Here is a 13,526-nt window from a genome sequence, read left to right on the forward strand (position 1 = left end):
TTTAATAAGTGTTTAAAGCAGGTTTGCTAGTTTAGTTTTTATTTTTTTTAAATGCTTAGTTTTAGTTTAGTTTTAGTCTTTTTTTGTAATATGGGTTGTAGGGGCAAGATTCAAAAAGGTCAGAAAAAGTATTGTGTAATAATAACTCAACAAAAACATCATACAGTTTTAGAAATATGTATTCACAATGTATTCATCAATAACACCAGTAGATAAAATGTACATATGATGAGCACAAATATGTAAACAGTCTACACAAGACGCCGCAATAAGTGAAAAATGTGTAAGTGACGTGTGCCAGGAAAAAAACTAAATAGCCAATAGACTATAGAAAACATACATGAACAGGTGTTTTGAACTTTGGTTCAAGTAAAGTGGCGAACTTTTTGAAGTCAATCGACTCACACAGTTGTGTAGACATCCCAGTATCAATACACATATTAACCCACGCTTCCTCCCGCTTTTGGTGTTCCTGCGTATTTACCAACCAACAGCTATCGGGTCGCCGGTGAAAGCCCTTCTATAGTGTTCTCTGTCCTACGGTTGTCTCCGTCATGCTGCCTGGCCCTGTACCCACTCATCCACGCCCTGTACTGGGGTTAGCTTCTTTTTCGGGGAAAGGGGGCTTTGTGTTCTTGTCCTTCTCCAATCATTATTGCATCTGTGAATGTGTTAAACCAAAGTCCTCGTCAAATGGTACTGTTGGATCAGTGAGGAATTAATGAGTGTGTATTACATTAACTTTGGGGTATATTTCATGGTGTGTCCTTAGATGACCACTGGAACCTAGATGAGTAGGAGTGCATGGGAGTAAATCCCATGATGTGATGTGATTAGATAGTGTCTGTGTTTAATGTAATATTTATTAATAATTGATTAAGGGAGATATTTTAGATAAATAGCTTGGTTTTAAGGATTTGTATCTCCAGAAACAGGACTTCACTCTGAAGAAGCTGTTGCTACAATTAAATGTCAAATCAGCATGATACAGACTTGAATCAACTGACTCCAGGGGTAAATCATTTGTTCTAACCAGGAATCAGGGTAAGCATTTCATTTTGCATTTCTCCTATTTTAGTCATTTTATTAATGCATCTTGAGTTCATGTTCATAGCTTAAAATGTTTGGATTTTGAACTAAGTTCCAAAACATTAAATAGTTCATGTTCATTTCATCCATTTTTTTTTTAAATGAGCTGCTCAGAGCTATTCTTTTTCAGTAGAACCTCCTCCTGGATGCTTCAACTCAATGTATTGTTTAAATTCATGGCTGATGTTCAGACTTGTTTTTTTAGACGCTGTGGGCACATTTTGCATAAAAATACCTTTTCCAAATCTGAACTGATGTGTTGAACGGGCTTCAGCAGTACTAGTCGCTGCGTCTAAATTGCTAGTTGCAAAAGCAACACCGATGTTCTGACAAGTCTGTTCCACCGTTGAATAGTTTTCCCCTTCTGTTCAAATGCATAGCCGTGGTTAGGGATGAGGTTTGGTTAGGGTATACTTAGGAGGAAACATATTTACTAGGTGACAGTCTTTGACACAGCACCGACATGCTGGGTGCCTTAAATCCTTGGGTGTCCTAAACTCTTGCGAACGACGCTCAGGTACATGTTTATTAGTTGCAAATGAATATGTTCAGTTCACCAAAAACAACACTGATATTTAATATGTTCTTCCATAACGTAAATGTTTGAAGAGATTTTCCAAAAGCCCCTTTTTTAACTTTACTGTCCCACAGTTTTGGTAGCATATTATGCATCCATAATTACCTTACATGAGGTTATGTTTTCACTTCAGTTTGTTGGTTTGTTTGTCTGTCAGCAGGATTTCGAAAAATGAATAACACAAATTAATGAAACATGGTGTAAGGGTGTAGCATGGGCCAAGGAAGAACCGATTAAATTGCGGATCCGAATCACGCAGATACAAAAAATATTTTTTCCTCGTTAACATTGCGAGATAGGGAATGGCCATGCCGGAGGTCGGTGCTCTCCGAGTGCCCTTCTAGTTACTTTAAAGGGTCTGTAGAATATCACTGGTTAACCATCTTCCCCAAAGAATATTCTGTAGGTATCCAGTATTTACAAAACTGAGTATAATTTATTTCTCGTTTCCTCTCGAACATCCAATAGTTATTCCCTTGTTCCCTATTGTCTTGTTTTATTCCACTGTACCTTTTTAAGTACCAGTTAGAAGTATTTTAGTGGTACCTGATTCATATATTTACACATTTATCGAACATAATTCAACAATGAAGTGTAAAAGTAAACTTTAGGAGCAGCTCACAAATGATCACATGATCAATCACATGTATGCTCAGAGCAGGAAGAGCCAATAAGAGACCAGACATTTAACCAACCTCTACCCAATTGTTCATCCATTAAAAAAATACTGTTATGCAGTTATTCTTCATTCAAGATCATTGCTGCAAAGATTGCTGCTTTATATTCCATTTTGTTTTTATTCTTCTTGAAGGACATAATGGCCAACAGTGGAAATGTCATTTGCAGTTTTGATATTTATGAACAATTCTCTCTTGTCTGTCTCCACTAGAATAATGAAAAACAGTGTGGTTTTTCCTTTGCTGCTCCTCTTGGGGACGTGCTCAGGTTACGGTAAGTATAATGTGCGAATATCTGTATTTTAACGATAAAACAGCATCAAAGGTAGTTGCGTACATTGCTCATATCTGGTGATGTCATTTAATAATACGCTGAATGAAAGGGGGGAGGTCAGAAAAGGTGGAGGTATACTCAAATGGCTGTTCTGTAAAGAAAGTTTTTCTGGGCAGGAATCTAGGGTCATACAAGATACAACAATAATAATAATAATAATAATAATAATAATAATAATAATAATAATAATAATAGTAACAAGGGTATGGAAGTAAATATGTTTCATGGGATTTTGAAATTAAAAAGTCATTGAATTTCTAGCACTGAATATGTATGCATTGAAATTATATATCAGAATTTTTTGCCTCTGAATTTTACTCTTCAAATTTTCAACAACTTATTTTCAACCAAGTTTATAAATTCTGAATCACAATTCCAAATTCAGATGCAAAATACAATATATAAAATGAAACTTATATATTTTCAACTTGCTCAAATTCACCAGGCCCAATTCAGCTGCAAAAATGTAATGTATAAAATTCACTGTTAACATCCAGTAACCTAAGGAAAAGCAATCAATTCTAGATTCGATCGGGAGTGTAACATAGTAGCTCGCAGCCAACAACTGGAAACTTTTTACAATTTTCGTCTGCTATTTCATCTATTTCGTCTGATGTGACAGCCAGCTGGTGGAGGCCGGGATCGCTCGCTCGCCGGCCGGCTAGGGATGCTCACAGACCCCGCTGTCAGCTGGAGGTCTTTCAGGAGACCCATGGACAAGAGGCGTTTATATGTAGTTCTGTTCTACAGGTGTACATTAGTGTTATGTTAATATATTTTCTATTATAAAAGTGCACTTATAGCCTACATGCCCAGAGACAACATATGGGAATTAGTATTGTGATATATCTGGTGCAATACATTTATTGTACACTGCCCCTGTTTTAAATAAGCCAGTAAATTAATGAAATATATAAGCTTTGGTGCCCCCCCTTAAGTTTAAATAACATATGCCATTATTTATTATTTACAAGTATGTTAAAGAGAGAGGTTAGGTAAGGCCATTTCAAAAGTTGCTCTAATTTGAATTTGTGGACATTGAAAAATAAAGGTGAAAATAAATTGTTGAAAATTAGTAAAGTTCAAAGGCAAAAAATTCAGATACATAATTCCAATGCATTAATATTCAGTGCTAGAAATCCAATGGCTTTTTAATTTCAAAATCCGATAAAACAGATTTACTTCAATACAAGGGCACTTTACAAAAATACCACTAATAATGTACTAACTTGAGTCATTGTCGATTGGGGCTGAAGACTTTAAAAATGAAAACAATCTGTGGGTGTGGCGTTAGAAAGAAGTAAACTTAAACCTCTGTAGCCCTCTCCTCATCTCTGCTCGAGTCTAGCGGCTCAAGGCTTAATTAGCAGACATTAGCCAACATTAAGCTGGTAACTAAAACGTGTGTGTATTTCTTTCACAGAAAATGTGGCCTTGCGTGGCAAAGCAACCCAGTCACAACCAGTCTTGTATAAAGTACTTGAAAGCAATACTTGAGTAAAAGTACAAGTATCTTACCAGAAAATGACTTTGGTAGAAGTTAAAGTCTCCTTTTAGAATATTACTTGAGTAAAAGTCTTGAAGTATCTGATATTTACTGTACTTAAGTATCAAAAGTAATTTTCTGATATTAAATGTACATTACATTACATTACATTACATTAAATGTACTTAAGTATTAGAAGTAAAATTAAAAGTAAAAAAAAAAACTTTGATTATGAACTTTATGGTCAAAGGTGTGTAACGTTATCTTCATCACCACTGTCGTCAGGGTGGTCATCATCTGTTACCATGGCGGCAGAGCCTGCACCAGGTGCTTCCATGACACTATCAGTCATTATGCTTCCTCCTCTTCTTCTTTAGTTTTGGCCTATGGTTGTTTTTTTTACCACTTGGCAACAAACAGGCATTAGGTCACCAACTGGAATGGAGAGTGCATTATCTTGGCAATTTAGGAGCAATGATTCGCCAAACCTGCTTTTTTCCAGTGTAACGAATTTCTTCTGATTTTATTTTGTAGTAATGAGTAACTAAGATGCTTAGGGGAAATGTAGTGGAGTAAAAGTATACATTTTATTTAGGAAATGTAATGGAGTAAAAGTAAAAGTTTCTGGAAATATAAATAACGAAGTAAAGTACAGATACGTGAAAATTCTACTTAAGTACAGTAGTGAAGTATTTGTACTTTATTACATTACAACACTGGTCACAACGCTGGGATGGAGTTTATGGAGCTGTCTACAGTGCTATTGATGGAAACCGTCATTCTAATTTTCATGACGGTTCATGCTCCCACACTAAAACACACACCAACCCCTGGTGGAGAGTGGACCTGCTGGAGTCCTACATCGTCACCTCCATCATCATCACCAACAGAGGAGACTGCTGTCCAGAAAGGCTCAACGGGGCAGAGATTCGCATCGGCAACTCTTTGCAAGACGATGGTATCACAAACCCATTGTGAGTGCTTATAAATAGTAATAAGATATATTATATATAAAGGGAAAGCTAGTAACAATTGAAACTTAATTTCTTCCAGAGAAATGTACTTTTTTTCTTTTCCTATCTGCTCTGATCAATAATCGTCGCCACAGTTTCCCTTTAGACCTGTGGGAACTGGCCAATGCTAGCAGTGGAGGCATTACTCATTAAAGTACGGTCCAGGATATCAGTCAGTTTGGAGACTCACACTTTCAACCTCAATCAAGTCAGTCCAGTCACAACAGACCTGTTTCTTTTAGCACGACACTGCAGTCTGCATCACGGAGAAACCACCAACTTGATCCTGACCATCAATAATGAGCTGCTTTCTCTCTTTTTGTCTCTCTTTTAGGGCTGGTGTAATTTCTGAAATCCCTGCAGGGAGATCATACACTTTGACTTTCACCAATCGTGTGGAGGGACGTTATGTGACTGTGTCTCAACCTGGTTCAGACAGGGTTCTTTCACTCTGTGAAGTGGAAGTTTTCGGGTACCGTGTCCCAACTGGTGAGAGTTTAAAGCAGCCATATTATGCTCATTTTCAGGTTCATAATTGTATTTTAAGGTTGTACCAGAATAGGTTTACATGGTTTAATTTTCAAAAAACACCATATTTGTGTTGTACTGCAGTGCTCTCTCTCACTGCTGCAGATCCTCTTTTCAGCTGGTCTCTGTTTTAGCTACAGAGTGAGACCTCTTTTCTTCTTCTTCTTCTTCTGTACTATCTTTGATTGCACTGCTAGTTTCAAGTCTTATTCAATACATTATAATATTCATTAGAAAATTATGGTCCGGTTCTTTTTTTTTATTGACGATAAAGCAGGAGATGCTTTAAGGCGTGGCTACACGCTGACCTGTCAATCATGTTAGAGGCTTAGCAATGCTAACAATGGCACTGTGTACTAGAGCCCTGCGCGGGACTGTTTTCTTCATCCCGCTCCCGCCCGCTCCCGGCGAATTTCTGACCATTACCGTCCGCTCCCGCCCGCTCCCGCAATGTGTACGTCCACTCCCGCCCGCACCCGCAAAACTCTGAGAATTTATGCCCGCACAATAATAGAGATGCATTGACGTTATGTCTTCTCCTGTCCCGCATGAGAAAACACGTCATTTTATAGGTTAATAGGGAAAAGATGAAGGCAAAGAAGGCAGGTGCTTGCTGCTGTTAGACGGGGAGGAAGGAGCAGAAGGATAGGGAGAGAGGGGGAGGAAGGGGCCGAGGATGAGGGGCTACATCCCGATCCCGCAGTGTTTTTTTTAGCCGCCCGCTCCCGCCCGCAGCAAAGTTAAAACCGCCCGCTCCCGCAAGATTTGCGTTGGGTCCCGCGGCGGGACCCAATCCCAATGCAGCCCTCTACTGTATAGCCTACATTAAAGTGAAACTATGTTGTTATCATGTTTGTTTTCAATGTTAAACGTAGCCAAAACTTAAAAAAAATGAGGTAAACATATTTCAGAGAATTACCCGTGAGCTAAAACTTTCTGATTTCCAACTGTTCTGAACCCTCCGGTTTCAACAGTTTTTTCTGCTCTCGGCTAAGTGTTACGCAACTCCAAGGTTTAGAAGCCTAATCTGTGATTTTTGATGATAGAAAGTGTTGCTATATTTTATTAGTGTCCACTGCTAACACCAGATAGCTGTAATCTTGGCGGAAAATGTCGGTCATTTCTTCCCTATTTCGGGTCACATTCCTCCAGGAATATGTCCGGTTGTGTAGTATTTGGTTTAGAAGCCTTTATAGGTGATTGTTCATGGTAGAAAGTCCTGCTTTATACTCTGTTGCAGTCAGTCACAGGCTCCGGAGTGAATGACCAATCAGAGCAGACTGGAATTTTTCAGGAAGGGGGCTTAAAGAGACAGGCACTCCAATAGAGCGTCTCATACAGAGGGTGAATACAGGTGCAGCAGCCATGGGCAGTATGAGAAAAACAAAGTGTGTTTTGAACATGAAAGCATGTAAACATTTCCAAAATACAATTAAAGCTGCAAGCAGTGTTGGGCGGGTCCTTGCGCCTCTGCGCGCATCAAGGTTAGTGGCGGATGTCGCTCCTTGCGACCGTGCATTTGCGCAGACACTGCAAATCATCACCAACGAAAAGGGAACTCCCTGCTGAGTTCAATGATACCTCACACAAGACTCTACGTCATTCAGTTCATTAGCTGTGAAAGGGGGCTTGGCTAAAGCATACCTCACACGAGACTCTACCTTAAACAGCTCAAATGTTATGAAAAGGGCGTGGCTTAAAGCCCATGTTGCAGGTTAACCACCACTGTTGATTAATGGGTACACATATGTATATCATTGTTAAAAATGTCACCAAATAGTGTTAAAGGCCAGTTTTTACCGTTTTAGTCGTTTAGTGGGTTTTTTAACGCAATTCGGTGATGACGTCACGTTGGGGAGACGTGCCTCAGCCTGGTACTAGAACTATGGTGACCGACTGGGATGAGGAAGAGGTGGAAGAGGTGTTTTTACTGTCAGTGAATAGCACCGAGTGAAAGTCAATGTTTTCTTTATATTTAGTGACAGTGATCATGTCGTTAGTTCAGATAAGTACTGGTAATCTAGCTAGATCTAGAAATAGAAGGCATCATGCTAGCTATGGGCTAACTTGCCAGTCAGTCCCACCTGTGAAATCCCCCGACGTAAACACATTTTCGATTAGATATCTCACGTTTTGATGCACCCTACTAGCTCCAGTAACAACATATTTGCCTAGTGTTTATTTATTACTTGGATGGGGATGCTGTTCGGCTTTTCACAAGTTTAGACAGCTAGCTAAAGCTACGCCGACGTTTTGCTAACGTTAGCGCAACAGCGTTAGCCTAGACGGCTAGGTAAATATTACGACTGCCTTCGTTGTTTCCTGCGTCCACGTTGTCAACATAAGACATGTGGCGTTAGTGCTCCTTTTGTACCATAATTGTATTGAATGAAATGTTAAGCTTCGCTCCTACGAGATGGGTGGGTTTTTGTTAGCTACGTTAAACACAAAGTTAACTGGCTATAGTTAGCCTGTGCTAGCGGAATTAGCTAATGTTGCGTAGCCAGCCAGCCGCTTCGGCAGTAGTTCCGGCGAGCTAACCACGACAGCTAACACATCCACAAGCGTCTCTATTTCAAACATCACTGCAGATTGACTGCTTTTAGCAGCAGAGGTTGATTGTGGGCGACAATACTGTCGTGGTTAGCTTACCGAAACTACTGCCAATTGCCGAAGTTGCTGGCTGGTTACGCAACGTTAGCTAATTCCGCTAGCATACAGGCTAACTATAGCCAGTTAGCTTTGTATGTAGCTAGCTAACAAAAACCCACCCATCTCGTCGGAGCGAAGCTTAACATTTCATTCAATAAAATGATGGTACAAAAGGAGCACTAACGCAACATGTCTTATGTTGACAACATAGACGCAGATATAGGAAACTCCGAAGGCAGTCGTAATATTTACCTAGCTAGCAGTCTAGGCTAATGCTGTTGCGCTAACGTTAGCAAACATCGGCGTAGCTAGCTGTCTAAACTTGTGAAAAGCCGAACAGTATCCCCGTCCAAGCTGTGTTTCACTTTCCCTCCAATATTATTATACACATAATAAAGACACATGGACTCGGTCGAGACCAAAAGCCATATTTTGCAACACCAGTGGCACAGACCGAGCCCATAGACAGTGAACAGAGACGGGGCTTTCGTCTGTCGTCTCCCCAACGTGACGTAGTGCAATGCATTGTGGGGGAAAAGAGAATCATTGCAAACCGCTGTAAAATAGTACTACTTTTTCGTATTTTATTCCATTTTGTGATATCCATTGTATTTGATGTTGTTGGGTAACAGTTTAAATGTTTATTACCAACAAGCAAATTGCACAAATTCATTAGAAAATAAACCCTGCAACATGGGCTTTAAGCATAGAGGGCGGGCCAAACCATCACCAATGAAGAAGGAACTTTTTACCTTAAACGGTTCAAATGTTATGAAAGGGGGCGTGGGCTGAGTAAGTGGGTTGACGTATAGGGGCGGCTCAATAGACCACACATTAGGGACCGTTCGGTATTTATGGAATGGACCACCGGAGGAAAATAGGGGAGGGTCATGTCTTTTTATTTTTTGCTGAGGGGAGGGTCATCCAACATTTTTCAGTCCGGGGGGGGGTCACCCAACTTTTGTATTCATGAAACAGAAAAATTTCAAAGTGGCTTGTTTGGTGCATATTTTTCCATGTAGCTCCATGTAGCTCTCTCAGTCTCGGCCCTCCTTTGCTACCAGATGGTCTGACCCATGAGTTTGCTCTGGGGCGGGTGGAGCTGCCCCCCTGGTGGCTGAAACAGATAATTGCATTATTTAAATAAAATGAGTGGAATTATAATGTCTGGCATGATCAGATATTTTATAAATATCTTAAATAACACAAAACAACTAAATGGTGGTAGGTAATACATCAGATTTCATACACTGCTTTAGTAAAAAAAAGTAGTTCCTGGTGTTACTTTTACACTTCATTGTTAAGAGTTCCTGGCTGACGATGGGAGCAGCAGGTGTCTGGACGTCTTACCGTGCCAACCTTGCAATAAAGGTTTCCTAAATGCCACATTTGATGTCAGCTTACTAATTGATTGCGGGTTTTGTGTAGATTTGGACTTTTATACGTTTATTACACTTTGTTTAAACGGCAGTGGAGAAGAAAGTGGAGAAAGCCTAGTGACGAGTCCATAGCAACCAGTTTGTGTGTTGAATGTTAGGCTACCCAGAGTGCCTTGCTGAATGGTCTCAATGTTTTATTGTTTTATTTCATGTGAATACTAGTTTACTAGAGGAGTAACTTAGTATTTGAAGTAATGCAGTAATGCAGGAAGTATGCATTTAGTTTCCATGCTTATTGTGTTTCCACAACAATGTTAGTGAGTAAATCTACTGAAATGGCCACCACACCATAACAGAGGAGTGTGATGCATCAGATGAAAATGCAGAGGTTTAGTTGCTTATGTAATGGCTGTAAAAAACAAACAAACAATGGAAATCTGTGTATATTTGCCAAGTGCAAAGCAATACAGAAGGTATCTGTAAATTGTTGGGGGAGGGTCATACCTTTTTTCTAAATTGTTTTGGAGGGTCATAGAATTTTTTTTTACTGGCGAGGGGAGGAGAATGCAAAGAACGTTCTTGCTAGTTGTACCTTGAAGAATGAACTTGCAAGTTCACAAGCACAGAAAACACTGTTAAGAGTTTGAGACGATGCCTTCTTCCTGTTATTGTTCAACCCCCCCCAGCACAGAGGCTACCTGCAGGGCTCCAAAATAACAGCTAGAAATAAAAACCACAACAATATAACCACTTTATATTAAAACAAGCTCCGGACAAGAAAACCTCACAATGTTACAACTATTGCAATAATATTGAAAAATAAAACTTATTGAGCTTTAATTTTATTGTTTATGGTTTAGCTCAAACACCCCTTATTCAAAAGAGTGGAACGTGATCTCTACTATTATTAGTGTATAAGTTTAAGTCAGTTTAAATTAAAAAATAAGTAGGCATATGCACTGGTGTGTCCTATGTGTTCATGATCATGATCGTGATCATTTCTATATTGTAGTGCACTGTATATGCCCAGGGACAACAGATGGAAATTAGCAATTCAAATGATAAAGGTTGGTGTCTCCCGTTTAGTCTACATAACATATCAGCATGTTAACACTACAACTGTTAATTTATCATACAGACTGAAACTCAACTTCTAATAAATCAGAAAACAAATGCACCAAAAAAAATACTAAATCTAATGTATATGCCTATGGCATAATTTAAACAAGTCTCCTAAAAAGAAACAGGTATATCTCTCTCCCCCGCCTCTGCCTGCTGCGCTGTGTGTATGTCTGTGTGTGTGTGTGTGTGTGTGTGTGTGTGTGTGTGTGTGTGTATGAAGCTGCGGTGTGTGCGTGTGTGTGTGTGTGTGTGTGTGTGCTTGTGGAGTTTAACTCTGAAAAGGCAGTTAACCACAGGTTCCCGTTAATCTTATGATGGACATGTGTTGTGATATTTAAACAAACGATCCGTCAACGGCGAAATAAAAGCCTCTTATTTACGGGACCAGTCTAAAAGACCTCCGGCTTCCAGCGGGGTCTCTGAGCGTGACTATCTGAGCGACGAGCTAGCGGCCCCGGCAGGCGCAAGCTGGCGGCCGCCTCACTTCACGGAGCTCCGAAAACTCCGAAAACTTTGGAGCAAATTGTCAATTCGGCAAAGATTTGCGCAAGACTGCCTATATTCGAAATCTAAACCGTTCATTTCTCGCCTAAAATGTTCTCAGAAGTTAATTTAGTGATGAATGAGATGGCAAAAATTGTTAAAATTGTCCCGTTTTTGGGCTGTCTATGTACCGGAAACCCAACCATCATTGAATGCCGAAATGAATGTTGGGATACGGGTGCTGCGAAGTTCATACAAGTTACCAACCAATGCATCTGTCGGTACACGATCCGTTCTGCCTGCACGATCCGTTCTGCACATGCGCAAGATAATACTGTTTTACGTATCCATACGACCTGCACGATCTGTTCCACGCTAGCCTATGGCTAGCCTCCACCGGGAAGCTAACGTTAGTTTAGCTAACAGCTAATTCGGCTAACCGCTAGCTGACAGCTAGATTCAGTCTAAAATAACGTTAACTCAAACGTAATGGGAAAAGCAGGCTACAGCTAAATTAAGACTTCACAGTAATAACAATAAAGACAAGTATTGAGTGATTGTATTTTAAATGAGCACAAGTAAAGTAGAACTGACGTAACAGCTGTTATATATGTTAGGTGTTTGTTATATATGTCAACGTTTATTTTCAAGTTTTATTTTGAGGGTCTTTTAAAGTTATTACATGCTGTCTCAGCTAGCAGTTAGCCGAATTAGCTATTAGCTAAACTAACGTTAGCTTGGCTGTCGACCGGAAGCGTGGAACAGATCGTGCAGTGTCGTAAATCCTCGTACAACCGCGCATGTGCGAACATTTTGCGCATGTGCAGAACGGATCGTGCAGGCAGAACGGATCGTGTACCGACAGCATCCTCGGTAAAATGGGCGTGTCAAGAACATTTCCGGGAATCTTAACTGTTCTTGGTGAAATGTGAACTTGTGTATTGGGACAGTACTTTGGCAACACGAGATGACGTTTCACAGGGACACAAGAACACAAGTCAATAGAAGAACACAGATTGAGAAATGCCCCATGTCTTTTTTGGCTAAAGGTCCCAAAACTCCTCTGGTGGCCCTTTAAATAAGTAACGAACAGTCCCTTATAAGTTTCATGTAAATCGGATGATGTTTGTCATATAAGGCTGATTTCCTGTTGCCAGCGGGGGGGTGCTATGACCAAAAGTAAATTTTGGCCTATATATGTCCTCAGGCCTTGACCCTTGTCAATTGTGAGAAATTTTGGCTAAATTGAGCAATGTACACTGAAGTTACAACAACTTCTTTGTTCATCGATAAATGCTCGAAATGGCCGCCACACCACGCCCACACCGTTGGACGAAAAGTTTTGCTTTTAATATCTTTTCATCGCTAAGGTCTTTAGATGACACAGACTGAATTTGAAGTCAATCTGATGAAATCTCTAGGAGGAGTTCGTTAAAGTATAGCACCTTGACTTTTAGGCCTACTTCCTGTTGCCACTAGGGGGTGCGCTATGACTTTGAGTAAATATCGGCTTTTATATGTCCTCAGGGTCCAACCCTGCGTTGATACGCCACAAAAGACACGACACAGCCATATGTGTCATGTCAGATGTTGCTTGATAGTGTCCTATACCTGTAATTTAATGTACAACAATAAAGGAATCTTGAATTGTGTGCGGCTGCCCATTTAAAGTGTGTGCCCTCCTATGAAAGTCATGCCTACTGACAGTATGGACATCTGCAGCATTATGCTTATTTGAGAAATTATCTGTGATTTCATTTGAAAACTGAAGGGGTAGGCCTTTAATAAAAGCAAAATGTTATAACGCTCCGTTGCTCCTAACGCTAGGTAGTTAACATTACTGTTAAATACAGTAACCGGTAACCCGCCGTTTAACGCTACCACGTAACTGCTAATTTAGTTAGACATTAAGTTATGCCTCAGTTTTACATAAGCTATCTCAGCTGACTAACGTTAAGTTGGTTCTACTTTAGGAACACTGAACCACACATTGTAAGTAACATTTTACCCCTGCTTCATTTAAAATTTACAAGTGTAACAAGTTACAACATGACATTAAACGGAGCGTCTGCTTTGTGGACCACAACATCTTAATTTGAACGTGATCGTTATTTTCACTCATGATTCAATGTTTCCAACTTAACATTACCATTCTGTCTTTCCAGAGAGAATATTTCCATTCTCGC

At 40.0% G+C, this 13,526-nt stretch overlaps 2 protein-coding genes across 3 annotated transcripts in view; both read left to right on the forward strand.

Moving 5' to 3' along the window:
• The window catches only part of LOC116036029 (fucolectin-like), a 37,980-nt gene that overhangs the window by 20,198 nt on the left and 4,256 nt on the right, over window positions 1-13,526 (forward strand). The gene's annotated exons all lie outside the window — the stretch shown is intronic.
• LOC116036026 (fucolectin-1-like) overlaps window positions 930-13,526 on the forward strand; it is a 59,561-nt gene continuing 46,964 nt past the window's right edge. The window contains exons 1-5 of one of the 2 annotated variants that reach the window (XM_031279438.2): window positions 930-1,044; window positions 2,556-2,617; window positions 4,101-4,131; window positions 4,883-5,137; window positions 5,511-5,665. In XM_031279438.2, coding sequence (XP_031135298.1) covers window positions 2,560-2,617; window positions 4,101-4,131; window positions 4,883-5,137; window positions 5,511-5,665 — 499 coding nt within the window. In that variant the 5' untranslated portion in view covers window positions 930-1,044; window positions 2,556-2,559. The remainder of the gene's footprint in view (window positions 1,045-2,555; window positions 2,618-4,100; window positions 4,132-4,882; window positions 5,138-5,510; window positions 5,666-13,526) is intronic. The other variant, XM_031279437.2, reaches the window with a different exon arrangement.

Source organism: Sander lucioperca, chromosome 10, assembly GCF_008315115.2.
Source record: "Sander lucioperca isolate FBNREF2018 chromosome 10, SLUC_FBN_1.2, whole genome shotgun sequence".
Taxonomy (NCBI): domain Eukaryota; kingdom Metazoa; phylum Chordata; class Actinopteri; order Perciformes; family Percidae; genus Sander; species Sander lucioperca.